Below are 27085 nucleotides of genomic sequence, written 5' to 3'. Positions count from 1 at the left end.
CTATTGACCCCAACCATAAATTAGGTGATAGCCGTGGTGAACCTCTCAAAGATGTGAAACAGTTTCAGAGGTTTGTGGGGAGATTGTTATACCTTTCTATGACTCGCCCAGACATTGCATATGTTGTTGGTGTCCTCAGTCAGTTCATGCATGCACCTAGGTCCTCTCATCTTGAAGCAGCAGAGAGAATCCTCTTATATCTAAAGAAGTATCTGGGTACTGGCTTGTTATTTCAAAAGCACGGACATTTGAAAGTTGAAGTTTATACAGATGCATATTGGGCTGGATCCCAAAGTGACAGAAAGTCTACCAGTGGCTATTGCACCTTTATAGGAGGGAACCTTGTTACATGGAGGAGTAAAAAGCAAAATGTGGTGGCTAGATCCAGTGCTGAAGCTGAATATCGTGCTATGGCCCACGGGGTTGCTAAAGGTATGTGGATAAAGAATTTGTTGGGTGAGTTGGATTTCCCAGTGGCCAAACCTATAACTCTATTCTGTGATAACAAAGCAGATATAAGCATTGCTGCCAATCCGGTGCTTCATGATAGAACAAAGCACATCGAAGTTGACAAGCATTTTATCAAAGAGAAAGTTATCACAGGCATGCACTCCCTATGTCACTTCTGAGAACCAGCTTGCAGACATCTTTACAAAGGGTTTAAACCTTTCCAGACATCATGATCTTTGTGACAAGTTGGGCATGATTGATATCTATGCTCCAACTTGAGGGGGAGTGTTGACAGTTGTTGTGTGTACTGCTTAGTACCAAGGGTACTGTTGTAATTTCTCTCTTGTTTATATTGTATGACTGGGCCAGTATAAATAATAACTCTTACACTCGCCTCCTGTATTCTGGAGGGTTTTCAGTCCACTCGACTCTCCTCTCTTCTCTCTTCTCCTCTCCTCTCTTCTCTTGCTCTTGCTCAACACTTCTTTCTCTCTCTCTTTTCTTCTTTTCTTGCATTATATGAATTACTGTAGGTATAATTTTCAACTCTAACTGAGTCATAGCTCGAACAACAGCTAAATTGTCTAGGGATGTGACTCTTGTGCTAGATGAGGATGCACCGTCAGTAGTGAAAGCCACATTGGCATTCCCCTTTTTGTTTCTGAGCTTTTCTAGAATTAAATGTGGATATAGCTTCCAACAAGTGTCCCTAGTATGCTTCGGCTTCTTACAATGGTCACTAACTAACTCCTTATCATCCTTCTTTATGTCCTTTTCCTTGTCACCCCCAAATTTTGGTTTCACCGCTGCTAGAGCTGATTCCATAGGCTAAAACTACAACATAACCTTTCTCCTACTTTCTTCACTGTGCACTAGAGAATAGGCTTGAGATAAGATCATACTCTCCCTGGTTAGTAGTTGTCTCACAATATCATATTCTGAATTCAAACCAGCTAGGAATTCAAAAATCATATTGGTCTAATCTGTTTCCTATAGGTTTTTGCATCCTTCTAATTTTCCCACTCAATGGTTTCTAGGTGATCAATTTCCTGCCATAAAGATTTCAAAGTGGAGAAGTAAACTGAGACTAGCTTCTTCCCTTGAGATTATTTACTTCACATTTCAGTTCATAGGTCCTAGCAACATTGAGTGGATAAGAGTAGGTCTCCTTCATCACTTCCCAAATCTCCTTAGTCGTTTTTGCCCACAAGTAACTTCGGCTAAAATGAGGCTGCATAAAGTTACACAGCCAAGTCATGACCAAACAGTTCTCCTGAACCCATTTGGCATATAAAGGGTCTTCCTTGGCTGGTTTCTTTACATCCCCATTCACATAACCTAACTTTCCTCTACCCCCAATTGCCATCATGGCTGATTGAGCCCTTTCCAGTAATTAGAACCATCAAATTTAACAGTGGTAGTCTGAAAACTGTTTTTCGTCATGTTTCCAGCCCCCAAAACACCTTCCCGTTGAGTCTTAAACTCAGCTCTTGCCAATTCTATAAGAGGTTTATCAGAAAAAATCAGTTCTCAGCAAGAAAATACCCCCAAAAGAGAAACTTTTTGTGCTGAAACAGGTCTGGTAATCACCCAGAAAAGGTTTGGAAACTGAAACCAGCCTAGAAATCACCCAGAAAACAGTTTGGAATGCTGAAACTGATCTAGGAATCACCCAGAAAAATGTTAACAGTAAAATCTGATCGTAGGGTTAAGAAAAAACCCTAGAGAAAACTCTGAGAAAACAGAAAAACTCTCAGCCGCTCCTTCTAGATAGGTCATAGTCAGGTCTGATCGTAGGGTAAGAAAAAACCATAGAGAAAACTCTGAGAAAACAGAAAAACCTCAGCCACTCCTTCTAGATAGGTCTGATCTATCTCTGATTGGTGTTGATCTCAAGGAAAAATAGGAACTTACCCAGAAAAAACTGATCGCCACTTCCAATCCCAGTCTGAACCCTAATCTTGATCTTTCTTATTCTTCTCTGATTCTTCCTAATTACCAGACACTCTCCAAGCCTCTACAAATCCTTGGACAACTTCTAAACCCTACCAGTAACCTCCAAGAATCAGCCGATGGACAGATCTTGCTAAACTTCCATCCCTAGGAAGTTCTTATGTAGTCAGCTGGATTAGACACACATGAGAAACCCTATTTTGGCTCTAATACCAATTTGGCTAATCAGGACTGTAATCAGTCCAATTCTAGATGTAAACTTAATGAGAAAAAGTAACAGAAAAGAAGGAAAGAATAGAGAGAAGAGAGAGATGAGAGAAAGAGGGTGGGTTGACCAGAGTTTCTGCCCCACTCAACTATTTATATTAACATCAAAAAATGAGGCAGCAGTTACACTAATGCCCCTACTGCTTACATAAGAAAATAACTAACAACCTAACAGCAAATATAAAGAAGCAAACAAGTAACAGTAGCAGTGGGGACCACAATAAATAACATAACTGACAGCAATATAACAGCACTAATTATTGCTCTACATCTCTACAGTTTGATAAACATTTTTCAAATTCCATTGCATGTATGGTGCTTCCAAACCTTTAAAGAAATTGAGGATGTATGTGGGAGATTCACATCCTAGTTGAGGTCAATGAAATTCATCTAGTCCCATCTTCTCTTTCTCTTCGATTTGCTAGAGAACGCTACAGCTTAAGACTTGTTGTTAAAGGCTCGTATCCGTTGAGATGGATTGAAAACCTAGATTTGAGTTGAAAGGAATTGAGCAAGAATTCTTAGTTGCATACTGGAAATGGCGGGAAGACAAATAGCCAGTCCGAAGAGGGAGGGTTTAAGGTTGAAGACAAGGCAAATTTCAGAATTGTTGGGAATATCTGTTCTCCTGGGGCTGGTTCAATGGTTCTCAATAATTGTGATATCTACATGTTCTTGAAAAGTGGTGAACACTATGAGGCCCAAATGAATTTGATCGAGGCAAATAATAAGTTGGGATTTCCTTTTGATGAGGGAAAAGGCGGTGGGGGGAGAGTTTAATGTTGAGACATGTGGAGGGCCATCAGAAGGAAAGGGTGGGGCAGGGTAAAGGAATGGTTTAGTCTTCGATACTAGTTAATGAGAGGGTGGTTTGGGAAGGGAGGTGGGCTGAAGTTTTGAATGGGGCCCACACCTTGAATGTAAAAAGCAGTAAACATAGGAAGTGGTTTAGATTGTCATGGCTAAAGGTTAATACAAGGTCTCTTTGCCACTTCAAAAAACAAGATAATAAGTTTGGGATTCTGAGGAGAAGGATTTCGAGCAAGAAATGAGAAAGGAAGGAAGAAAGCTGGGTTTGGGAGATGTTCAAGTACAATTCAAAAGGAAAGAAGACTGTTTCAAATACTGGTTTGGTGATTGTTGGACGTGAAAACTTACAAAGTGATCTTGCTGCAGGTTGCACTCCTGATCTTTGCGATCGTGTGGTGGGTGACCTTGAGTAAGCCTCAAAAGTAGGAAAATAAGGGGGCTGAAGCTGTATCAACCCAGGAAGTTGACTTCGACTCTAACAAGAAGTCTGTCAAGGTTGGAGGGGAAGGCTGCAAGGAAGTGAGGGTTGGGTTAAGGGAGGGGGAAAAGGAAGTTGCAGGAGGGATTAAATAGGGAGGGGCTGGAAGAGTGTTGCAAGAAAGTGAAGGAGGGAGGTCGATTGATACTGTGAGTTGCAGGGACTGCAACCAGTTTGAGAGATCAAATGATGATCATCTTAATTTTGAAGAAGTGGTGATTGGTAGGTTAGGGGTGGATCTAGGACAAAGGAGAAAGATCAATGTGAAGACTTTGGATGCTACAGCGTTAGTGATCACTAAGAAACCTTGGGGTTTAAGAAATTTCCAAATTATTCACATTACTAATGTCTTCTCTCGATTGAAACTTGGATTGGTAAGGGCAGGAGCTACAAAGAGTTTCTAAAAGGTGTACAAGAGAAGAGGTGCAAAGAAAGTCGGGCCAACCATCAATGATAGAGATGGGGTTGGGTCTCAAATTCTTGTTAGATCCGAATCTTAGGTGGGGGACATTTATCGAGGTGAGGAGAATAATGCCACAAGATCCAATTCTATCAAGGATGTGTTGTTGAAAGAGATGTAGAGATTTTTTTTTGGAGTGGGGGAGGGGTTTTCTAAGAAACCCTTTAAGGAATTTGAGAGGAGAGAAGAGAGATTGAAGAAAGTGGTTATTGGGGGAGGGGGAGAGACATGGAATAAAGAAGATGAAGGACAAGAGAAAGGTCTGGAGGAGGAGGATTGAGGAGAGGGATATTGTTTGTCAGTGTTCGACTCCAGAAAGTTGGAGGTGCATGGGAGTCTTTTGGATTGGGGGCAAAAGGGTATTTTTGCTGTCCTTTGTTTCAGTCTGTTGGATTTTGGATGTTTAAGGTCTAGTGTGGTGTCTTTTTTATTTTTTTTTTATTTCGGTGGGTGTTTTGAGTATCTACTGTTTGTTTCTCTCTTAGGTGATTTCTTATCACCCTCCTATTGTATTATTTCTTTTTAAGTTGAAGTTGGAGGATACTTTCATCTTAACACCTTTTTGAGAAGTACAAGGCCTTTGTAGACCTGGTAGGGAATAAGGTAAATGTTTGGGCCTTAAACTTCCAATCTGACTGTGGGAATTTTACTGTATCCAAATGGTGTCCTACGTCCAACTCCAAAGACATGTTTATCAAAGATAGAGTGGTAGTGTGGGTTTTGGATCTGCCATTTCATCTATAAAAACAAGAAATAGTAGACTCCATCGCATGGTGTGTAGAGGTCAGTTAGATGGCACCTACTGGTGATCTTCATTCTGCAATAGTGTTGTTAAGTGGAGTGAAGCCCGAGGATATCTCTAGGAAGTTGGAGGTAAAGGTGGAATAAAGTTTCTTTCTCAGTTTGGTTAGACTCCTTCATAGCTACTCTATGGAGGGAGGCTAATAGGGAAGGTGGTGAGTTTGGCTCACCTCAGGAGCCTTTCAAGGGGCTCAGCCTCCTGAAATGAGATGAGGGAGCGGAAGGGAGAGAGAGAGGGTACAGGTAATAACTTCACGTATCTGAGATCGCCGTGCCCCCTTATATAGTGGGTGGATATTACAGAATTATTCTAACTAATTATGCCAGTACCGAATATTCTAACAGACTACCGGTAGGTGTCAGGCGTTGGGTGTGGCTGACGTGGCCTGTCCAATAACCGTTGCATGAGGACGTCCCATCCTCGTCTTCTTACGTCCATAGACCCTCTAGATGGGAGGTTTGGGTCTGGCATTCCCTAGCGATGGGCATGGGCTTTCATTAAGGTTCGCATCATCTCCCCCTAGCTTCAGTTCGACCTTGCCCTCAAGGTCTAAATGAGGGAACTGATTTAGGAGCTGCCAGTAAGGCTCCCAAGTGGCATCCACCGTAGGTACACCGGTCCATTCGACAAGTGCTTCCTGGATGGCCTTTCTCCCCATTGTCACCCATCGGAAGTCAATGATGCGTCGTGGCTACGTGACAAGGCTTCCTTCTTCAGTAAATTCTGGTAGGTTGGGACTGGAGATGGCATTTGAACAGGCAAACCTTTTGAGCATGACCATGTGGAACACCGGGTGGATCTGGGATGGTGAGGGTAAGTCCAGTCAGTAAGCAAGGGAACCAATCCTTCTCCAGTATCTTGAAAGGCCCAAAGTATCTAGAGGCGAGCTTGGGCCAAGGTTACTTGTCTGTAGGGTTGCAACTTGAGGTAGACAAAATATCTGATCCACAAGCCTGTGTTTTTTGCCATACTGATGTTTCACTTTTTGCTGGGCCCTCAACAAATTATCTCGTAGTAGCTTTACTATGTCATCCCGGGCCATCAACTGGGCTTCTACAGCTACAACAGTGGTGGAGCCCAGTTCATAAGGTAGTATGGATGGGGGGTCTTGCCCATACAGGGCCTTGAAAGGAGTCATTCCGGCCACTGAATGGAAGGTAGAGTTATACCAATATTTGGCCCATGGAAGCCATTTGGCCCATTGCTTAGGCTTGGAGCTGGCAAAACATCTCAAATAAGTCTCTAAACACCGGTTCACCACTTCCATCTGCCCGTCAGACTAAGGGTGGTAGCTTGTAGAGTGGCGCAGCTTGGTACCCTGGAGATGGAAGTATTCTTTCCAGAATCAACTTAGAAAGGCTGGGTCTCGATCTGAGGTGATGGCCTTGGGTGTCCCATGCAATTTGGCCACATCTCTGATGAACACATCTGCCACCATCTTGGCCGTATAGGGGTGGGATAGTGCAGAGAAATGCCTATACTTGCTTAGTCAATCTAACACAACCATGATGATTGATCTACCCCGTGAATTCGGTAACCCAATAATGAAGTCCATAAAGACTTCCTCCCATACTAACTCCGGAATTTTCAATGGTTGGAGTAACCCTGGTGGGGCCTGAGAGTCATACTTGTGTTGTTGACAGAAGGAACAAGAGGCTACATACTGTTGGATTCTTTCTTTCATGCCAGTCCAGTAATAGTGGGCTGCTACCCTCTTATAGGTATGCAGCACGCCGAAATGTCCCCCTTGGGCTGAGTCATGAAAAAGCCGGAGCAGGGCGGTAATATGAATCTAAGTGGATGGAAGGGCAAACTGCCCCTTAAAGTATAGGTCAGGGCCAACCATGGTATACTCCAACCTTGGTGTGTATGGTCCCAGTACATCTAGTCTAGCTCCATGTTCACCAGGTATGTCTATGAAATTGGTTTCAAGAATTGATGCTTCCTTTGTGCCTGTAGCAGGAACACTAACGTCCCAGCCAGACTTAGGAGAGGAAGGGTGAAGAAGTGTTGATTGCAATGGGGAGGAAGTAGAAGTGGAAAGCATTTGGAGGTTGATTTCGAAGATGTCTGAGGATTTAAAAGTTAGGGAAGACTTTGTATAAGAAAGAGATCAGATGAATGAACTGACTAAAAAGGAGGAGGGGCACAGGAAGGGGAGGGTAGTAAGGAGGCCAAGTCTAAAGTAGACCAAAAAGGATACTCAGTCAACTTCCAATTTAGATGGTAATGCAAAGGTGAGAACATATGCTAGGAAGAGTGTGGGAAAAAATGAGGAAGAAGAAGAGGTCAGAAGTTGAGAGATTGATTTCTAATGTTGAGGGAGATATTGAATTCAGTGGAAGGGGAGCAAGAAGGAGAACTCCTCATTAGGTTCTCCTTGATTCACAAGGGTCCTTTCAAAGATGTATTTATGAAGATTATTAGTTGGAATTTACGAGGCTTAGGGAGTTCAAGAAAAAGGAGAGTGACCGAGGATTTGTTGAGGAGAGAAATACTGGATATTGTGTTGCTGCAAGAAACAAAACTAGCTGATTTGGACAAGAGGTGGGTTAGAAGTTTGTGGAGATCAAGAGAAGTTCAAAATTGGCACCTTCTTGGGGAGCTTTAGGGGGAATTGCTACTTTATGGAGGGATGATGTAGTGGAGTTTGTGGAGGAATTGATTGATAGTTTCTCAGTCTCAATTAAATTTAGAAGTGTGGAGGATGACTTCACTTGGGTTCTAACCAATGTTTATGGGCCAAATAGCTACCGGGAAAGGAATGAAACGTGGGAGGAGTTGTACTCAATTTAGGGTTGTTAGCATAGGGATATTTCCGTCTTTATACCTAGATTAATGTTGCTGATCTGTAATGTTGTGTTGGAACCAGTGCTCCTAACTTAAATAAGGGCACATATGTCTTTTCAATCATTTTTAATAATATAAGTTCTGTCTGGCCAACTGGGAGAAAGTTATGTTGAGACTTCCAGTTCGAACCAGAATTTCCCCTTCTCTCTTTCTCTCTTTCTTCCACTTTTCTACCTCTTTCTACCTAACTGATCTCAGACAGATAGAATTCTAAGGCAGGTCGAATCAAAACATGGTATCAGAGCTGATTGAATCTGCCTAGATTTCTATTCTCTGCGCACCCTATCTAGGGTTTCTCCTTTTTTTCTGCATTCGACTGGAGAAAAGGGAAAGGGCTGAAAAGGAGTGATCGCCCTTTTCCCTTGGAGATTTCTATGCCTCTAGTCAGGTCGTGTGTGGTCGGTTGCTGTGGTTTCTAAGATCGCCCTCCCCTAATCGATGAAGAATAGAGGGCCGATCTGTGTGGTGCAGTGGCTGTCGTGTGTGGACTGATTTCCTGCTTGTGTGGGTGTTACTTCAGTGATAAGGTAAGAGATCTCAGTGCATGATATCTGTTATGGATCAAATAGGAAGTGTGTTTCAGACCATATGCTAGGGTTTCAGACAGTAATGTGCTAAGGTTTATACTGGTTTTTGTGTATTTCGAAGGAAGAGTTATGATCATATAGTGGTGAGATTTCAGGTAGTCGTAGGAGTAGGGTTTGTGGTGTAAAGAGCACACTTTTCAGCATCAACAAGTGCTAAAACCAGTGTGACAAGTGTGATCTAGCTGTGTGCAGTGTGCAGAATTCAGTGGTAATAGAATTCAGCAAGTGTGCAGAATCGGTGGTGAGATTTCAGTGTGCAGAATTCAGTGGTAATAGAATTCAGCAAGTGTGCAGAATCGGTGGTGAGATTTCAGTGTGCAGAATTCAGTGGTAATAGAATTCAGCAAGTGTGCAGAATCGGTGATAACATAATGGGAGATAACAGTGATTGTAAACCTAGTGTGATGGTGCCTACAGACTACCTGAATGTTCAGATGACCTCCATTAAACTAAATGGAGAGAATTATGTGCCTTGGGCTAAATCCGTCAAAGTCTTTCTAAAGGCAAAGAAGAAGGTAAAACACATAAGAGGGGAGAAACCCTCCACTGACTCTCATGAGTATGAAGACTGGGGCAAGAGGATGCTCAGATCATCACATGGTTGTGGAATAGTATGGAACCCAGGATTAGTGTAAACTTCATGTTTCTTGACACTGCCAAAGATGTGTGGGACCATGCGAAGAAATTATATTCGGGTCAGGACAATACAACCAGAGTGTATCAGCTGTATCAAGAGTACTTTAACCTGCAACAGAGCAATCAGAGTCTTGAGGAGTACTATTCCAACATGAGAAACATACGTAATGAGTTGAATGTCTATCACCCTCTCACTTCTGATGTCAAGATTCAGCAACAACAGAGAGAACAGCTTGATGTGACTAGATTTTTGGTGGGACTGAAGTCTAAATATGAACCAGTACGGGCTCAGATATTAGGAGGATCAGCTCTTCCCTCCTTAGAAGAGGTATTTGCTCGACTCCGGAGGATTTCTATCGGATCTACTGAGAACTCTAATATCTCAGATAGATCTACCTTTGTTGTATCAAGAGGCCGTGGTACTAGAGGTGGAGCTAGGGGAGCTCAGTCTGGTCGTGGTGGTGGTAGTGGTTCTATGTATGGCCGAAGCCCTTGCCTCTCCAGGGTGGTGCCGAGCCATGGAAGAAGAACTCTCTGCTCTTCATCATAATCATACATGGGACCTCAATGCTCTTCCTCCTGGGAAGCAAGTTGTTGGTTGTAAATGGGTTTATACGGTTAAGTATCTGCCTGATGGTAGTGTTGAACGCCTGAAAGCGCGATTGGTTGCAAAAGGGTACTCCCAAACCTATGGTATTGACTACACAGAGACTTTCTCACCGATTGCTAAGATAGGGTCAGTTCGTGATGTGATCTCTCTTGCAGCCATGTATGAGTGGCCACTATATCAGCTTGATATCAAGAATGCCTTTTTGCATGGTGACTTACTCGAGGAGGCCTACATGGATCAACCTCCAGGGTTTGTTGCTCAGGGGGAGGATGGTAAGGTGTGCAGACTAAGGAAGGCTATATATGGGCTTAAACAATCTCCTCGAGCATGGTTTGGTAGGTTCAGTGAGGTGGTAAATAAGTTTGGTATGAAACAGTGCAAAGTTGACCATTCTGTAATTAGTCATGACTCTCCAGGAGGAAAAATACTGTTGGTGGTGTATGTAGATGATATTGTTATTACTGGAAATGATAACATGGGTATTGATAGGCTGAAGACTTATCTGCAAGATCATTTTCAGACAAAGGATCTTGGTAAGTTGAAATACTTCTTGGGGATAGAGGTAGCAAGATCCAAGTATGGTATTAACCTGTGCCAGAGAAAATATGTGCTTGATTTGCTGGAAGAAACAGGCTTGTTGGGTGCCAAACCGGCCGAAACACCCATGGACACAAATACCAAGCTAAGCAGTGATATGGGTGAAGTGTTTAAAGACCCTAGCAGATACCGATGACTTGTGGGTAAACTGAACTACCTAACAATTACTAGACCAGACATCTCATTTGCGGTTAGTGTGGTAAGCCAGTTCATGCAAAAACCTCGGATTCCTCATTGGAATGCAATTCTGAGAATTGTGAGGTATCTAAAAGGGGCTTCGGGTCGCGGTCTGATATACAAGAGCGGCGGAAAACTTGAAATAGAAGGGTATTCTGATGCTAACTGGGCCGGTTCTATGTCTGATAGGCGGTCTACTACAGGCTATTGCACTTTCATGGGAGGTAACCTGGTGACATGGAAAAGTAAGAAGCAGACGGTTGTAGCAAGAAGCAGTGCAGAAGCAGAATATAGGGCTATGGCGCACACTGCTTGTGAATTAGTGTGGCTAAGGAACCTTCTACAAGAGATAGGGTACGACATTAGTACTCCAATGAAGCTCTATTGTGATAATCAGGCTGCAGTTCATATTTCCTCTAATTCGGTGTTTCATGAAAGAAGCAAGCACATTGAATTTGACTGCCACTTTGTGAGGGAGAAGGTGCTGAATGGAGAATTAGACACTACACATGTTAATACAGGAAATCAGTGGGCTGACTTATTTACAAAAGGCTTGAGTTGGGGAAGAGTGGACTGCATATGTAACAAGCTGGGATATATACTCACCAGCTTGAGGGGGAGTGTTAGCGTAGAGGTATTTCTATCTTTATACCTAGATTAATGTTGTTGATCTGTAATGTTGTGTTGGAACCAGTGCTCCTAACTTAAATAAGGGCACATATGTCTTTTCAATCATTTTTAATAATATAAGTTTTGTCTGGCCGACTGGGAGAAAGTTATGTTGAGACTTCCAGTTCGAACCAGAATTTCCCCTTCTCTCTCGCTCTCTTTCTTCCACCTTTCTACCTCTTTCTACCTAACTGATCTCAGACAGATAGAAAGGCAGGCCGAATCATAACAAGGGTCTATGAGATGGCCCTTGGTGTATGGGTGGGACTTCAATGTAATAAGATTCTCGGAAAAACAAGTAATCCTCAGCAATTAATCACCACTAGCATGAGAAAATTTGATGAATTCATAGAGTTTTGTGATCTAAATGAGTTTCCCCTACTTCAAGCCAGATTTACATGGACTAATTTTCAAGAAAACCCTATTTGCTCAAAATTGGATAGATTTCTCTTTAATATTGGTTGGGAAAACCATTGGAAAGATTTGGGTTCTAGGGTCTTGCCTAGAGTCACCTCTGACCACTTTCCTGTAAGGATAGATTCTGAAACTTTTCTAAGTGGACCAAGACCTTTTAGACTTGAAAACATGTGGTTGACACACCCAGATTTCCTGAATAGAGTAAAGGAATTGTGGAATGAAGATTTGAGGAGGTGAAATGGAAGGGTGTTGGATTTTGCAAAAAAAAAAATTACAAAGGCTTAGGCTCAAAATAAAAGAGTGGAACAAAATCCATTTTGGGAGATTAGAGGAACAAAGCTTATCTTGGGTTCCCAATTTGAAGAATTGGATAAGAAAGAGCATCAAGGGGGCCTTGATGTACAAGAGAGGGAACTGAGATGGAATTTGAGAAAGGAATTGGAAAAAGTTCTACTTAGAGAAGATATGAGTTGGAGGCAAAAATCCAAGCATAAGTGGATTAAGGAGGAAGATGGAAATACCAAATTCCTTCATGCCTTGGTCAATGGAAGGAGAAGGAAAACTTCATTTCTAAATTGGAGATAGACGGGAATGTGATTGCAAGTCAACATGAAATTTCTAGAACCTTTGTGGATCACTTTAAATCTATCTTTAGAAGGCCTTTGAACAATTCTTTGGTGGTTTTTGAGTCCTTGACAGTAAAGGAAAATGAGGGAACGTTATCATCGGAGCATTGTCCTGGTGGGATACTTCAAGAGGAAAAGAATGGTGTGGAGGAGGACTCGAGGGAGGTCATTGGTGTTGAAGTAGAAGGAGATCATGGTGCTGGTGAAGAAAGTAGTGGAAACTTTGTTACAAACCAGAGTGTTTTGCTCCAAATCGAGGGTGTTGAAGCTGACCATCAACTAGCAGAAGAGGTGACGATAGGAAGGATAAGGGTGGATTTGGGCAAAAGGAGGGAGACTAATAAAGAGTTAACAGTGGCGGATTCAGGATTTTCCAAACAATCTCGAGGAGACAATGGAGTCAAATATTCCCATACAGTTCATGTTACCAAAGTTTTCTCTAGGTTGAAACTTGGGTTGGTGGGGGTTGGTCCTACAAAGAATTTCAAGAGGGTGTATAAGAGGAGGGGTAGTAAGACAACTATATTGGCAAAAGTTTATGAAGACAATGATTCTCCTGTTGCTCCTAATTTGGGTCTCGAAAGGGGGACTCGCCAGATTGAAGAAACTATCGAAGGTGAATTCGTTTCTACCAGGAGAGACATCAACAAAAGTTGAAAAGAGGAGAGGGAGAAATGTGGAACCAGTCCTATTGAGGAAGTGGCTAAAAAATATGTTGAAATTGGAAAAAGTTTGGGACTATTCTTCTAGGGAGGTAAGGAGTTTGCCAGGAAAGATTTTGAAGTGTTTGAGAAGAAAAAGAGGGAGGAAACTTCGAAGGAAGGTGCCTTGGGAGGAGAGAAGTGAGATGAAGAGGTTGTTGGTCGGGAGGAGTTTGAAGGGGAAGACTAGGGCCCTGCTTTTGTTCAGGTTGTTTTTCTTGCTTTGCTCATAGGTGATCATTTGGGCTTTGTTTGAGGAGTCGGTGCTAGTGGAGTCAGATTCTCTTTGTTTCTTTTATCTTGGTCTTTAGAGAGGAGAAAGATTGGGGCAAGAGGTGGTGACAAGTATCTATGCTAGTGTAGGTCTATTCCCCCTAAAGTTAACGCTCTTTGTTGTGAAGTTTTCTGTGGGAAGGTAAACACCTTGGAAAATTTGCAAAAGCAAAGACCCTATCTATGCTTATCCCCTTATGGTGCACTCTTTACAAATCTAATGGAGACAATTGCTATCACTTGTTTACTTCCTACTCTTTTGCTGCAAAATTGTGGGATTGGTTTCTCTCTTTGTTTGGGTGCAGGTGGAATCTCCCTTCAGACTTGCGTATGTTATTTGACCCATCAACCTTTTGTGTGGGCCAAAAGAAGGGGAAGAATAATCAATAATGTGGAAGTTTACAAGAGTAGCTTTGATTTGGTCTATTTGGGAAGAGAGAAATGAAAGAATTTTTTAGGAAAAGGAGAGAAGCGTAGAAGAAACCAAGGAGTCTATGATGTCTAGGGTGATACATTGGTTAAAAACTGTTCTGTTTTCACCAGTTTTCCTTCAATGATTTTTGGAGAAACTAGAGGGTGGTGGCAAATAGTAGTTCTCAAAAGATTAGAACACATTCAAATTGAACACCACCTCTGAGTGTTTAAAACCAACATTTTGAAAACCAACTGGAGGTCGAACCGTTTTTGCCTCTGGGTTACGGGTCACGGGCCACCGGTTCAACCGTCTGGGTTGAATGGGTTAGATCGTGCCACATCAGCAATGCATAAATTTATACATATATGTATCCATATACATATATATATATGTGTGTGTGTATAGGTATTTATAAACATGCATTATTTAATAATTAATTTGTTTTTTAATTCTGTTTTAAATTTTTTATTTATAAAAAATATTAAAATTGCAATTTGAGACCAAAATGGGGTTTTTTGGCGAAAATAGCAGGGCAAGGGGCTGTCAGCACCTTGGGACGTATAGATCTCGAAAAGTTATCCAAAATAAAAAAAAAAAAAAAATTCACCTCAATTGGACATCAAAGTGAAAAGTTATGGCCTCCCAAAGCATACATACATATTTAGTGTGCAACTCGTGACCCGGTCACCAAGTCAAACAAGTCAATGGTCCAACCGTCTGGGTCGGACGGTTTTGAACAAGTCAATAGTTTTTGACCGCCCACCGAATTTTACTAAAACCGGACCCAAAATCTTAACCTGGTGACGATTTGAATGGCTCAACCAGCCGGGTCAACAGTGGGTTGAAAACACTGCTTAAAACTGAATTTTGCTGGAAGCAATCAAGGAAATCCAGGCTGATCTGGTGTAGGTGGTGTAGTGAGAGGCAAAGATGGGAACATCTCGGCACTTTTCTCAGAACTAGTGGGGGAAGGATATTCTATTAGGGCAGAACTGCTTGCTGCAATACAAGGAATTCAGATTGCTCACCAGCTTAGCTTGGTAAATTTGATAGTAGAAGGAGATTCTGAGGTGGTGGTGGGATGATTTCACAATTCGGATTCTGTTCCCTGGTATTATAGAGATGAAATCAAGAAATTTAAATGGTTCACAAGGGGCATGAATGTAGCACAGTGGGTTAGGAGATCAGCAAATTCTTTGGCTGATTGTCTTGCTAAACAAGGATACTTTATACTGGGCTCAACTGTAATTTGCCTTTAATCTGTTTTTTTTTTTTTTTTGGTTTTGATTGGGGGAAGGTCGCAATTCGCAACTCTCAAAGGGATGCTTGTACTGGTTTAAACTCTTGATATTAATAAAGTATTCATCATTTATCAAAAAAAGTGTCATAGTGGCCACTAAAATATTTAGGACTTCCCCTAGGACATAACCCTAGAAGTGAATGCTTTTGGGACCCAATGGGAAAATTTTGCTAAGGCTTCATTTGGATCCGTTGTAAAATGTCATCAATGTACTAACACTGATGACGTTTTACACTGAACCGTATATATAGGTGACCGTTACATTTTGAAAACCGTGATAAAAACAGTGTAAAGTTTCACATCAATAAAATCAATGTAGTATTTACATTGATTATTGATGTAAAACTTTATGCTTGATGAGGTTTTACAATGATTCAAGATGTAAAACTCCACTCCATCCAAATGCCAACAAATCTAAACCGGAGTGGAGTTTTACGTCAATCATAATTACACACTTCTTCCAAACGCCTACAAAACCGAACCGATGTAATTTTACATCGCTTCCAAATGCAGCATAAAAGACTTGCTAGTTGGAAGAAGAATTACATTTCTTTAAGTGGAAGGATTACCTTAATCAGATCTACCCTTGCAAGCCTTCTAATGTATTACTTCTCAGTAAAGGAACCAAGAAAGGTACTTAGGAAGTTAGAAAAAATGATGAGAGATTTTCTATGGGAGCCAAGAGAGGGAAGGAGAGATCACATGGTTAATTGGGAACAAGTTAGCAAAAGCAAGGCTATGGGAGTGTAGAGAACATTGATGTGGGCCCCACAGCTGTGGTACTACTCTGTCCGTAGGGTAGAATGTATCTAGTCACAGCTGTGGTTATTTTGTTGTTCTGTTATTTCTAGTTTCAGTTTTATATTGGTTGTTATTTGTTAGCAGTTATGATGTAAACACCAAGGGCAGATATGTCCTTTCATGTAACTAGCATAACCTATATATATATTAACTTAAAGTGGCGGCGGCAGAATAATTGACATTCTGTTCTTCTCCTCAAAATCTGTGTTCTATTGCTCTTCCATCACTCTTTCTTATACATCTTCTTCACTTTCTCTTCTCATCGAACCTAAAATCACTTGGTGATCAAGACTGAATAACAGTTTTGAAAACCTACATGGTATCAGAGCCAAGTTAGGGTTTTTCATGTGAGTCTAATACCAGCCGACCACATGAGAATCTCCTAGGACTGAAAGCTGAAAAGGAGGAGTTCGCAGACTGATTCTTGGAGATCGCTAGAGGTACTAACAGCTGTTGGAAACTTGCTAGGGTTGCAGAGTGTTGGTGGTCAGGAAGGATCAGAGAAGACTAGGGTTCAAGTAACCCTAGAAGGCAGCGAACTATTTTTTCCTTGTAAGTTGTTACTTTTTAATAGAAGTTCTTTCAGAGAAGATAGGTTGGACCTATCTGGAGGGGAAGGCCGAACCATTCTAGCTCTTTCTCTCTTCGATTTCCTAGGGTTTTACATCAAACGCTGGACCGAACTGTGTTCCTCTCTACTCTAGGGTTTGAAAGTGATCTGCGGCAAGCCCTAGTGGTTGACTGAACTCTGTGATCTACCTAGAGCTACTCTTAAGTTGATTGGTAGATCCGATCAGATTCTAGGGTTTCTTATTAACCCTACTGCAAGCTCATCTATACAGTTTGGACTGTGCGACTGAATTGCTTCCTCTCAGGACATTAAAACCCTACTGAAAGCTCATCTATATAGTTTGGACTGTGCGACTGAATTGCTTCCTTTCAGGACTGATTAAAACCCTAACTTTCCCTAGCATATCAGTTTTGTTTTAAAGCTGTTCTCAGAGTTCTAAGGGGGTTAGAGATCTACGGACAGCTACTGCTGTGTTGGCTAATTGGTTTCATATCAGAATTACTTCGGTTTTGTGCACATACACTGAGAATACAGATCAGGCCTATATTGTTTTGATTGCGATTGGTGATTCAAGTACTGTTTTGAGACTTGACAGAAATGGAGTCTAAAATTCAGGCAGAAGGCAGTCCTGGGAACATCAGTTATGGTGGTATTTCTGAGATGGGTGGTCAGATTACGACCATAAAGTTTGATGGATCAAACTATTTGGAATGGGCCCAATCAGCCATGATGGCTATTGGTGGAAGAGGAAAATTAGGGTACCTCCTGGGAGATATGAAAGAACCTTCCAAGGGAGACCCGACATATACCAAGTGGATGCAAGAAAACTACTTGGTTATGACATGGCTATGTAATTCTATGCAGCCTCATATTAGCCGGAATTATTTGTGGGCAAAAACAGCTAAGGTTATATGGGATGTTATGAAAGAAACTTACACCCAAATCAGGGGGTGATTCAGAGAAGGACAAGAGGAAGGAAGACAAGAAGGATGTAGTATGTGAACATTGTAAGAAACCCAAACATACAAAAGAGACATGTTGGAAACTGCATCCCCACTTGGTTCCTGCGAAGTTAAGAAACAAGAAGGGCACTGCTCATGTAGCCATGAACACTGATTCAGCATCCTCATCTGGCACAAAAGGAACATCTTTGGAGACCTTAGCTGCAGTTCGGGCTGCCCTAATACAGATAGAAAAGGAGGTTGGAAATTCAGCTCAGCCACCGCAGCCTCCATCAGCCCCTGTCACATCAGCCTTCGCCCATTCAGGTACTCGAGCTTCAGCCTATCATGCCTCAGCTCCAGGTACTACTGAACCTTGTTGGGTAATAGACTCAGGTGCATCTGATCACATGACTAGCTTGCCTTCACTGTTTACTACTTACCATTTGTCTTCTGGTAGGGATAAGGTATCTATTGCGGATGGCTCCCTGGTTCCTATTTCTGGGAAGGGTGACATCAAGCTTTCAGATACTATCTCCCTATCATCTGTTTTGCATGTTCCTAAGCTTGATACTAACCTTCTTTCAGTCAGTAGTATTACTAAGCATATGAACTGCTCAGTAACCTTCTTCCCTGACCGATGTGTTTTTCAGGACTTGGAGACGCAGAAGGTGATTGGGACTGGCCGTGAGACGAATGGGATCTATCTGCTCGGGGAGCGGTTTCGTTAGGGAGAGTCAGTAGAGAAGTTGTCTTTTGTTTCTAAGAGTGTGAGTCCAGTTATGCTTTAGCATAACCGATTAGGTCATTTGTCTTTTCGATCTTTACAGAGTCTATTTCCTACTTTATTCGAGTCTATTGAGTTGTCTCAGCTACAGTGTGAAAGTTGTGAGTTTGCTAAGCATTGTAGAAAGCCTTATTTATTGAGTAATAAAAGGAGTGATAATTCTTTTGATATTGTGCATACTGACGTTTGGGGGCCTTATCATATCCCTTCCATGGGTGGGTACAGATATTTTTTGTTATTTGTTGATGACCATACCCGCTTTTCTTGGGTTTATCTCATGCGTTCACGAGATGAGGTACCTTCCCTGACCCAAAATTTTCACCAAATGATCCTAACCCAGTTTGATGCCAAGATCAAAGTTCTCCGATCTGATAACGCAAAGGAATACTTTGCTAAATCATTGACATCTTATCTTCTTCATCATGGGGTTATCCACCAGAGCTCTTGCCCTCATACACCTCAGCAGAATGGAGTTGCCGAGAGGAAGAATAGGCACATTTTGGAAGTGGCTAGAAGCCTCATGTTTACTTCCAATGTCCCTATTCGCTTTTGGGGGGACGCTATCCTCACGGCGGTATACCTTATTAATCAGGTCCCTTCCAGGGTCCTTGATATGCGATCTCCTTTTTCGCTTCTACACCAACGTGAGGACTTGTTTTCTATTCCCCTTAAGAGATTCGGTTGCACTTGCTTTGTTCAGCTTCTCGGACCCCATCCCTCCAAGTTCGAACCCAAAGCCTCCAAATGCATCTTCCTTGGTTATGCACAAACTCAAAAGGGTTATTGCTGTTATGATCCTGTCTCCGGGAGGAAGTTTGTCTCCATGGATGTCACTTTCTTTGAGGGGACACCCTATTATCCTCAGGTTGCCCCTTAGGGGGAGAGTAGTGAGAGTGGGGGTTTGAGTTCTTGTCTTCAGGGGGAGAGCAGTGAGAGTGGGGCAGTTCCTTTACCTATTCCATTGGGTGATGAGAACTGCAATGGTGAGGGTGGTCAGAGGGATCAGGAGTTGAGGGAAAGTTGTAATGGTGAGGGTGGTCAGAGGGATCAGGAGTTGAGGGTTTATCACAGGCGGTGCAGGCAGGTTGATCCTGATCATCAGCAGTCTAGACCAGCTCCAATCTCATCTGCAGCTCCAGGTCCAGATACTTCAATCCCAGAGCCCATAGAGACTTCCCCTACAGATGATCTTGACCTTCCAATTGCAGTCCGTAAAGGGAAACGACATTGTACCACATCCACAGCCCACTGTATTTCCCATTTTTTATCCTATGATCGCCTATCTCCTACCTACCCTACCTTAGCTCCATTTCCAATGTCCCTATTCCAAGAACAGTGCAAGAAGCCCTATCCGTCCCTGAATGGAAAGATGCAATGCATGTTGAGATGGATGCTCTGTTGAAGAACAACACCTGGGAGGTAGTTGATTTGCCAAAAGGAAAGAAACCAGTTGGGTGCAGATGGGTATTTACGGTGAAGCATAATGCAGATGGATCTATTGAGAGGTATAAAGCTCGGTTAGTTGCAAGAGGGTTTACACAGACTTATGGCATAGATTACTTGGAGACATTTGCACCGGTAGCCAAGATGACTACTATTCGAGTTCTCTTGTCCCTTGCAGCAAGTCACACTTGGCCTTTATACCAAATGGACGTGAAAAATGCCTTTCTGAATGGAGATCTGCAGGAAGAAGTTTACATGCGTTTGCCTCCTGGCTTCTATGATGCAGAAGTAGGTAAGAAGGTCTACCGGCTCAACAAGGCTTTGTATGGTTTGAAACAGTCACGTAGGGCTTGGTTCGATAGATTTAGACTAGCACTTGTGAAGTTTGGATATGTACAGGCCTAGTCAGATCATACCCTATTCATCAAGAGGGTGGAGTCCTCTTTGACACTGTTGGCAGTATATGTTGATGATATTGTGGTCACAGGGAATGATAGCCATGAGATTGAGTCTCTTAAACAGCTTCTTCACCAAGAATTTGAGGTGAAGGACCTTGGTGTACTCCAGTATTTTTTGGGTATTAAGGTTGCTAGATCCAAACAGGGGATCTTTATATCTCAGAGGAAATATGTCCTAGACCTGTTGGCAGAAACTGGAATTAGGTGTCAAGCCTGCAGATACACCAATTGAACAGAATCACAGGATTAGTGCCGAGAGTGGGGAGCTTCTTGAAGACAAAGTTATGTAAACACCAAGGGCAGATATGTCCTTTCATGTAACTAGCATAACCTATATATATTAACTTAAAGTGGCGGCGGCAGAATGATTGACATTCTGTTCTCCTCAAAATCTGTGTTCTATTGCTCTTCCATCACTCTTTCTTCTACATCTTCTTCACTTTCTCTTCTCATCGAACCTAAAATCTCTTGGTGATCAAGACTGAATAACAGTCTTGAAAACCTACAGGGAGGTTTGGAATTAGGAATATTGAGAGCAGAAATATGGCCTGAATGGGAAAATGGTTGTGAAGATTTCCTATTGAAGAAGAGAAGTAATGGGTGAAGATGGTGAAGAGTATTCATGGTCTCTCAGCTAATGGATGAGATTCCGGAACATTGGCTCAGGCTTCTTGGGCTTCTCCTTGGAAATATATCAATGCAATCTTGCCTTCCTTTATTTCATTCATCAGGTGTGAGGTTTGTAATGTGGAACTAGTCAAATTTTGGTAACACACTTGGGTTGAGGATTCCCCTTTGAAAGGCCAATTTCCCTCACTTTATGCCCTTTCTAACTTCAAGAATCAGTATGTTTCCTCTTTTTCTATCCATTGTAACTCACATTTTAGGCTGGACTAGGATTTGGGCTTTAAAAGGGGGTTAGGGAAAATGATTTGAATAAGATGGTTGATCTTATCAATGTTCTCTCTGGGGTTTTTGTGGACCCATTGAGTACTGACCATAGGATTTGGACCTTCTCCCCGTCTTGTTACATTTCTGTTGCTTCATTTTTTAAGGTCTTATCCAATCCCCTCCCATAGCAGGTCCTTCCTTTCCAGTCAAAGAAATCTGGTGCCAACCTATTCCTCCTGGAATTGGGGTGTTCTATTGGGAAGTCTTTTTGGGAAAAATCAATATCTGTGACTTGCTTCAAAGAAAAAGACCAATTCAGTGTCTATCTCCTCACTGGTGTGTGCTATGCAAAACCAACGGTTAGAATTGCCATCACTTATTAATCTCCTGTTCTTTCTCTTCTTGCATTTGGGTTTGGTTTTCTTCTTTGTCTAGGTGCAGGTGGACTCCCCCGGCTAATGTGCAAGGAATTTTTGCTCCTACCTTTTTCAGTTTGCCAAAGAAGAGGGGTATGATGTTGTGAAAATGCACAAGAGCTACCACATGCTGAGTATTTGGGAGGAAAGGAATCTTAGAATATTTTCAGGGAAAGAAAGAAGCAAAACTGATATTATTGATAACATCATGATCAAGGTGGCTCATTGGGTGAAGACCATGGATCTTTTTTCCTCATTCTCAGTAGATGGCATCATGCTCAATCAGAAAGTGGTGGATGATTTGGATCAAAAAAAAAACAGTGGTGGATGATTCAGCTCCTACTAAAACACACTCACTACAGCTAGTGGACCCCTCCGAAGAGAGGTTTTATCAAATTAAATTTTGACAGGAGTTGTTTGGGTAACCCAGGTGTTTCTGGAATAGGAGTTTTCAGGGATGAAATTGGGAAAGTGGTAACTTTATACTCAGGGCCAATTGGGGAAGGAGATTCTCTACAAGCTGAGATATTAGCAGTGGTGGAAGGAATACAAAATGCAGTTTCTATCCAAGCTAAGAAGCTGATAAGAGAGGGAGATTCAAAATTGGTGGTGAACTAGCTGCAAAATAAAGAACCGAGTCACTGGATGTATAATAATGAAAAGAAAAAGATTAAGGGGTTAATACAAGACATGGAGGTGAGAGCACAGTGAGCAAAGAGAAGTGCAAATTCATTTGCTGACACTCTCACGAGACAAGAGACAATTAGATCTCAACACTTTTGGGCTCAGCTGTAACTAAAGTTTTTCTAAAAGTAATTGTAGTTGGGGAGAGATAAAAGGGGTTATCTCTCACTGTTCAGCTATTGTACTCACCTTAATGTACCTGTTTTAATGTTTTTTAATGAAAATTTCAGTTATTGATCAAAATAAAAATAATACTCACTCTGGATACTCATGTTTCTGTATAAGATATTGGTGAAGCTTTTGTATATATCCCCATTGATATTTTCTAAGTTTAATAATAATAATAATAAGTAGAAAAGAATGAATGAATATTTAAGGATATAGAATTAGATGGAAAGACATAGGGCTGTCTCCCAAAGAATTAATAAAGGAGAATCAACAAGACCTGAAAACAAGATAAAGATCAAGTACTTATTGAGAAAGATACTAGAAACATAAAACCCTAACGACAAAATTTGTTTCTTTTATCTTGTTTCTCTTTTATTTTCTTGCATATATGGTTCAAACAACTGGAGACCTAAAACTATGTATTGGTAAAACGAGAAATATCACAACAGATCATTATATGATGCATCTTTATTTTACTGCAATCTGAAAAATGACTTGTATTTCCAATATAAAGAGCATGCAGCAAGTTAAATCTAAATATGCATAATGACAAACAACTTAGCAATTAAATAAATCATACTTATCTATTACAAAAGCCATAAATTGCATGAGTTCACAATGAATGAAATTAATGAAAAGCATGAATAAGCTTTCTAACTAGAAGCTAGATGAGGAAAAGAAAAAGAATCAATGCAGACAGCTATTGCTAATTGAATATTCACCTCTAAGTTGTCGCAACAAAATGCTCAATCAAAAGCTTTCTCTCTTCACTTTGTCACAATCCTTCGTAATTCTCGTAGGTGATGAGCTATCTCCTGAATGAATTGCAAGCCTTCATCTCCATTTTGAAGTGAACTAATGGTGTATTTGAGGAAGTTGTGATCTGCCTCCACTGCTTCCAACCTGTTATTCAGGTTGGAAACTTCATTCCTCAGAACAACTAAATTGGTTTCCCTACTGGCAATGGAGGAATCTTCCTCAACAGAACCAAAATTATGATCTCCTTTACTACCAAGCACAGAATCCCTGATAGAGGGACTAGACCTTTCTTGAGCAGGAGGGCTTTCTCTAAATAAAGATTGATCTTTCTGGATTGATGAATTGTCTTCTAGTTGGATATTTCCTTGACTTACCTGCTCACAATGAAGCTTTTCCCGAATATGTGTTTCTTTCCCCGAATATCCACCATTAGACATGTCAACATGAACTCCATTATTAGAGAATAGATACAATTTCTTCTCCAGCTTCTTCAAGCATTGAGATATGTACAACTTTTCATCTTCAAAATCTAACGGAGAATCCTTGGCAATGCCAATACTGTTATCTCCACAGACCAAATCAGTTCCTCCAGTACTATTTCCACCTTCACATTTCTTATTTAAAGTTGAGTTACAAGAAATGCCGGTGCTTTTCTGTATGCTACTTGGATCTGAATGTTCCAATTCCATGTCTCTTCTCTTTAAATCACGCATTGGCTCCTCTATTTCTTTGGCAATGCCAATACTGTTATCTCTGCAGACCACATCAGTTCCTTCAGTTTTATTATCACCTTCACATTTCTCAGTAAATGTTGAGTTACAAGAAATGCTGGTGCTATTCTGTATGCTACTTGGATGTGAATGCTCCAATTTCATGTCTCTTCCCTTTAAATCACACATTTCCTCCTGTATTTCCTCCAACATTGAATCATTTGGGTACTTTTCTTTATAATATTCAAGCTCTGCTTCCAGATCTTGTATATCTTTCTCCCTTTCAGCAAGAAGGTCATTTGCCTTCTGCAGTGCTTCCATGTCATATTCTGATTGCTCTTCCATCATACGTAGGTATTGCAAAGCCTCCATGTGAAGTGATGCTTTCTCCTCTTGCAACCTAGTAATCATAGCCAATGAATGATTTGCAGCCACTGCAGAAGCATTTCTTTCCTCTTCCAGTTCCTTATACAAGGCAGCCATACATTTCCGGTAACACTCAGACTGTCGTTTCAAGCGATCAACAATGCTTTCAACTTCAGTTTCACTGGCAGTGCTTTCATCCCATGAGTCAGTACCACACTCATTTTTCTCAGTTAAGCTCTTCTTTGGAAGTAGTTGTGGTACTACAGAAGCATCTGAAATCTTCAACTCGTCACCAAATCCATATGCTCGAGGACTCACATCGTTTAATGCTAGCTCAAGTCCTCGAGCATTAGAAACTTGTGATAATGGTACCTTGAGATCTTCTCTTGACGAATACTTACTGTCAAGTTGTTCTGAAAGCATACCAGTGGCGTGACTTCCCCTGTTATTAATGGCCAACTTGTAAGCATCATTAAGATCCATTTGACTGGGTGTTGTTGAACCAAGATCATTTAAAACCTGGTCTTCTTTTAAATCAGATGTAGTAGCTATAGTCAGCATACTTTTTGGCTTACAGGCTCCCATGTTCTCTGTAATAGTAGTTCCAACATGACTAGTTCCAGTAGCATCTACTGCAAGATGCCATTTTATACAAAAAAAAAGGAGAAACTTTAAATGTCAATGCAGTGGGGATGAAGATGGATAGAGAGAAAGAATGAAATCACATAGACTTACAGTTCTTTCTTGGTACACAAATAGGAGCTTCTGCAGAATTGGATGATGCAGAAATATCATTTATTGAGGTAAGCTCAGGAGTTGCAGAAGGATTGGCCTTCTGTTTACCTTGATGCCAGTTAAGCTCCATACAATGACCAAAAGCAATAGTAGATGCCAAAGATGTCACATTGCTGTACTCATCAAGTTGCATGCATGGAACTAAAAGGAAAGGTTCGGGTGTAGAAGCCTGATGGCTCAGCTTCTCTGGGGTCAAATCAACTGGTGCACTTTCGGGTATCATCTCTATACAATTGAACAAGAACTCCAATCGTGAAGATAGAGCTACAATCTCTTCCTTGAGATTATTGATTTCATGAGCCATGTAATTTTCTTCACATTGCATAGGTGGAACTAAAAGTGAAGGCTCAGGTGAAGAACCTCGATGGATCAGCTTCTCAGGGATAAAGTCATTAGATGAAGTCTTGGGTACCATCGCAGAAAACATAATGGGAGTATCCAGCTGTGCACGTTGTGTAACAAAATCTTGCTTGAGATCTTCTGTTTTACAAACAAGAGCATTCCTCTCATCATCATCAGAGAAAGGGAATTCTGACTCCGAATCAGATGTGATCTTAAGCTTAGAATATTCTACATGTGATGAAGGATCAAAACCACAACTCCCCAGATGAGAAGTCATCACTGCACCTGATGACTTCTCCCTTCTCTTCCTTAAGATGTCCCAGTCAGGCAAGTTACCATGTCCAACTGAATATCGCAAAGAAGCATAATCTGCAACCCTGCAACAAGAACAGTGTTCGGTATTCAAAGAAGCATTCTTGAGCTCCTTAAGTAGCTGCTCCCCATCAATACAATGTTCAAGATCCACTCCTAGCTTTCCCATCAACAGCCTGCATGTTTCAGATTTGTACTTATTTGTAGCAAGAGAAAGGAGGCAACTTTCACAAATTCCATGAACATCAACAAGCTTATCATGAATGTGACAAAGAATCAATGATGAGATCTCCAACTTATGTTTACCACAAAATAAATCTTTATAGGATGCAGGGTTCTCATTGCCAATGACATGATCGATCCTCGAACATAATAAACATGGGGTTGGCAATTCATAGTAACGTGCAAATTTTGTTGACAAGTATGAGATAGCCCCATTGATAAATAACAGAAATATCAACAACCATTCCTGAACAGCAGAAGCCAAAACAGACGTGAAACTACGGGGATCCCTTTTAACTTTAACAGGTATCTTCCTTGTAGCCATGCCCACCATAATTACTTAAGCTACAGTAGCTCCCCTAGATGGGCAAGTCATAAAACAATTTCAGCGTCCAGAAGAAAAGAAGCTCCAATCCTCCAAAATTGAAAACGAAAATGCAGCCCCCAGCTCAAAACTGTGAGCACCAAGAATCCAGAATCAACATACCAAACCAAAAGAAACTAAATAAAACTAAACAAATTAATACATGCAAAACGGGGAGGGGGAAGGGGACTGGGGGAGGACAAAACTACAAAATGAACAAAAGAAACTCGAAACAGAAGGCGAATTAAGTAAAGTCAGAGCAAAATGTGGAAGAAATCAAAAACTCAAAACAGAACGCAATTGTGCAATGTAACACCAAAGCTTTCAATTAACTACTAAATCAGAGAAGAAACAATGAATTCAATCACGAAATCGGAAACCAAGAAGCAAATTACGATCAAAATATACAGAAAACAAAGCAACGAGAAGAATTAGAACCAAAGCCCTGACCTGTCCATTCGATAAACAGAACCAACCCAAAGATTCAATTCGGGCTCATATCATCGGCATTGTGTGACGGAACGGATAACCGGTTCGTGGGAATTTCGAATACGAAAAGGACAAAAATCCCAACCGAAAGAACGAATTTTTACGACGGATCTGCACTTGGTTTCCAATAGAAGAAACGACAAACGCCGACAAGAAAAAACTGAAAAGTCAGCTGCAACTACAGATACCGACAAAAACCCAAAGGCGAAAATAACTGAACCACGGGTCCCACACTACATATATTTCGCAATCATCATCATCATCGCCTAAGCCCAATCCCAACTATCTGGGGTCGGCTGCTTGAATCCTGTTTCGTTCTCCATTTCGTTCCGTTTAGTGCTATATCCATTGGCCATTGCTAGCAATCAGAGGAAAATACAAATTGAAAAAAAAAAAGATTTTTCATAAAAACATCAGAAATGAGTGGAAGGTGAATCGTCTACCTCTGCAACATGATGAAGATCAAAAAGAGTGGAATAAAGGATGGC

At 41.3% G+C, this 27085-nt stretch overlaps 1 protein-coding gene across 3 annotated transcripts in view; it reads right to left on the bottom strand.

The window, feature by feature from the left end:
* Window positions 1–27085, bottom strand: part of LOC104609520 (putative myosin-binding protein 4) — a 75433-nt gene extending 48348 nt beyond the window's left edge. The window contains exons 1-4 of one of the 3 annotated variants that reach the window (XM_088900053.1): window positions 26559–27084; window positions 25829–26199; window positions 24809–25698; window positions 22961–24705 (exon numbers count right to left, since the gene is read on the bottom strand). In XM_088900053.1, coding sequence (XP_088756179.1) covers window positions 23006–24705; window positions 24809–25691 — 2583 coding nt within the window. In that variant the 5' untranslated portion in view covers window positions 25692–25698; window positions 25829–26199; window positions 26559–27084 and the 3' untranslated portion in view covers window positions 22961–23005. Of the gene's footprint in view, window positions 1–22960; window positions 24706–24808; window positions 26200–26558 lie in introns of all 3 variants that reach the window. The other 2 variants (XM_010275846.3, XM_010275847.3) reach the window with 2 other exon arrangements.

Source organism: Nelumbo nucifera, chromosome 3 (assembly GCF_055504915.1).
Source record: "Nelumbo nucifera cultivar China Antique chromosome 3, China Antique-T2T, whole genome shotgun sequence".
Lineage (NCBI taxonomy): Eukaryota > Viridiplantae > Streptophyta > Magnoliopsida > Proteales > Nelumbonaceae > Nelumbo > Nelumbo nucifera.
This window is presented reverse-complemented; position numbering and strand designations above follow the sequence as displayed.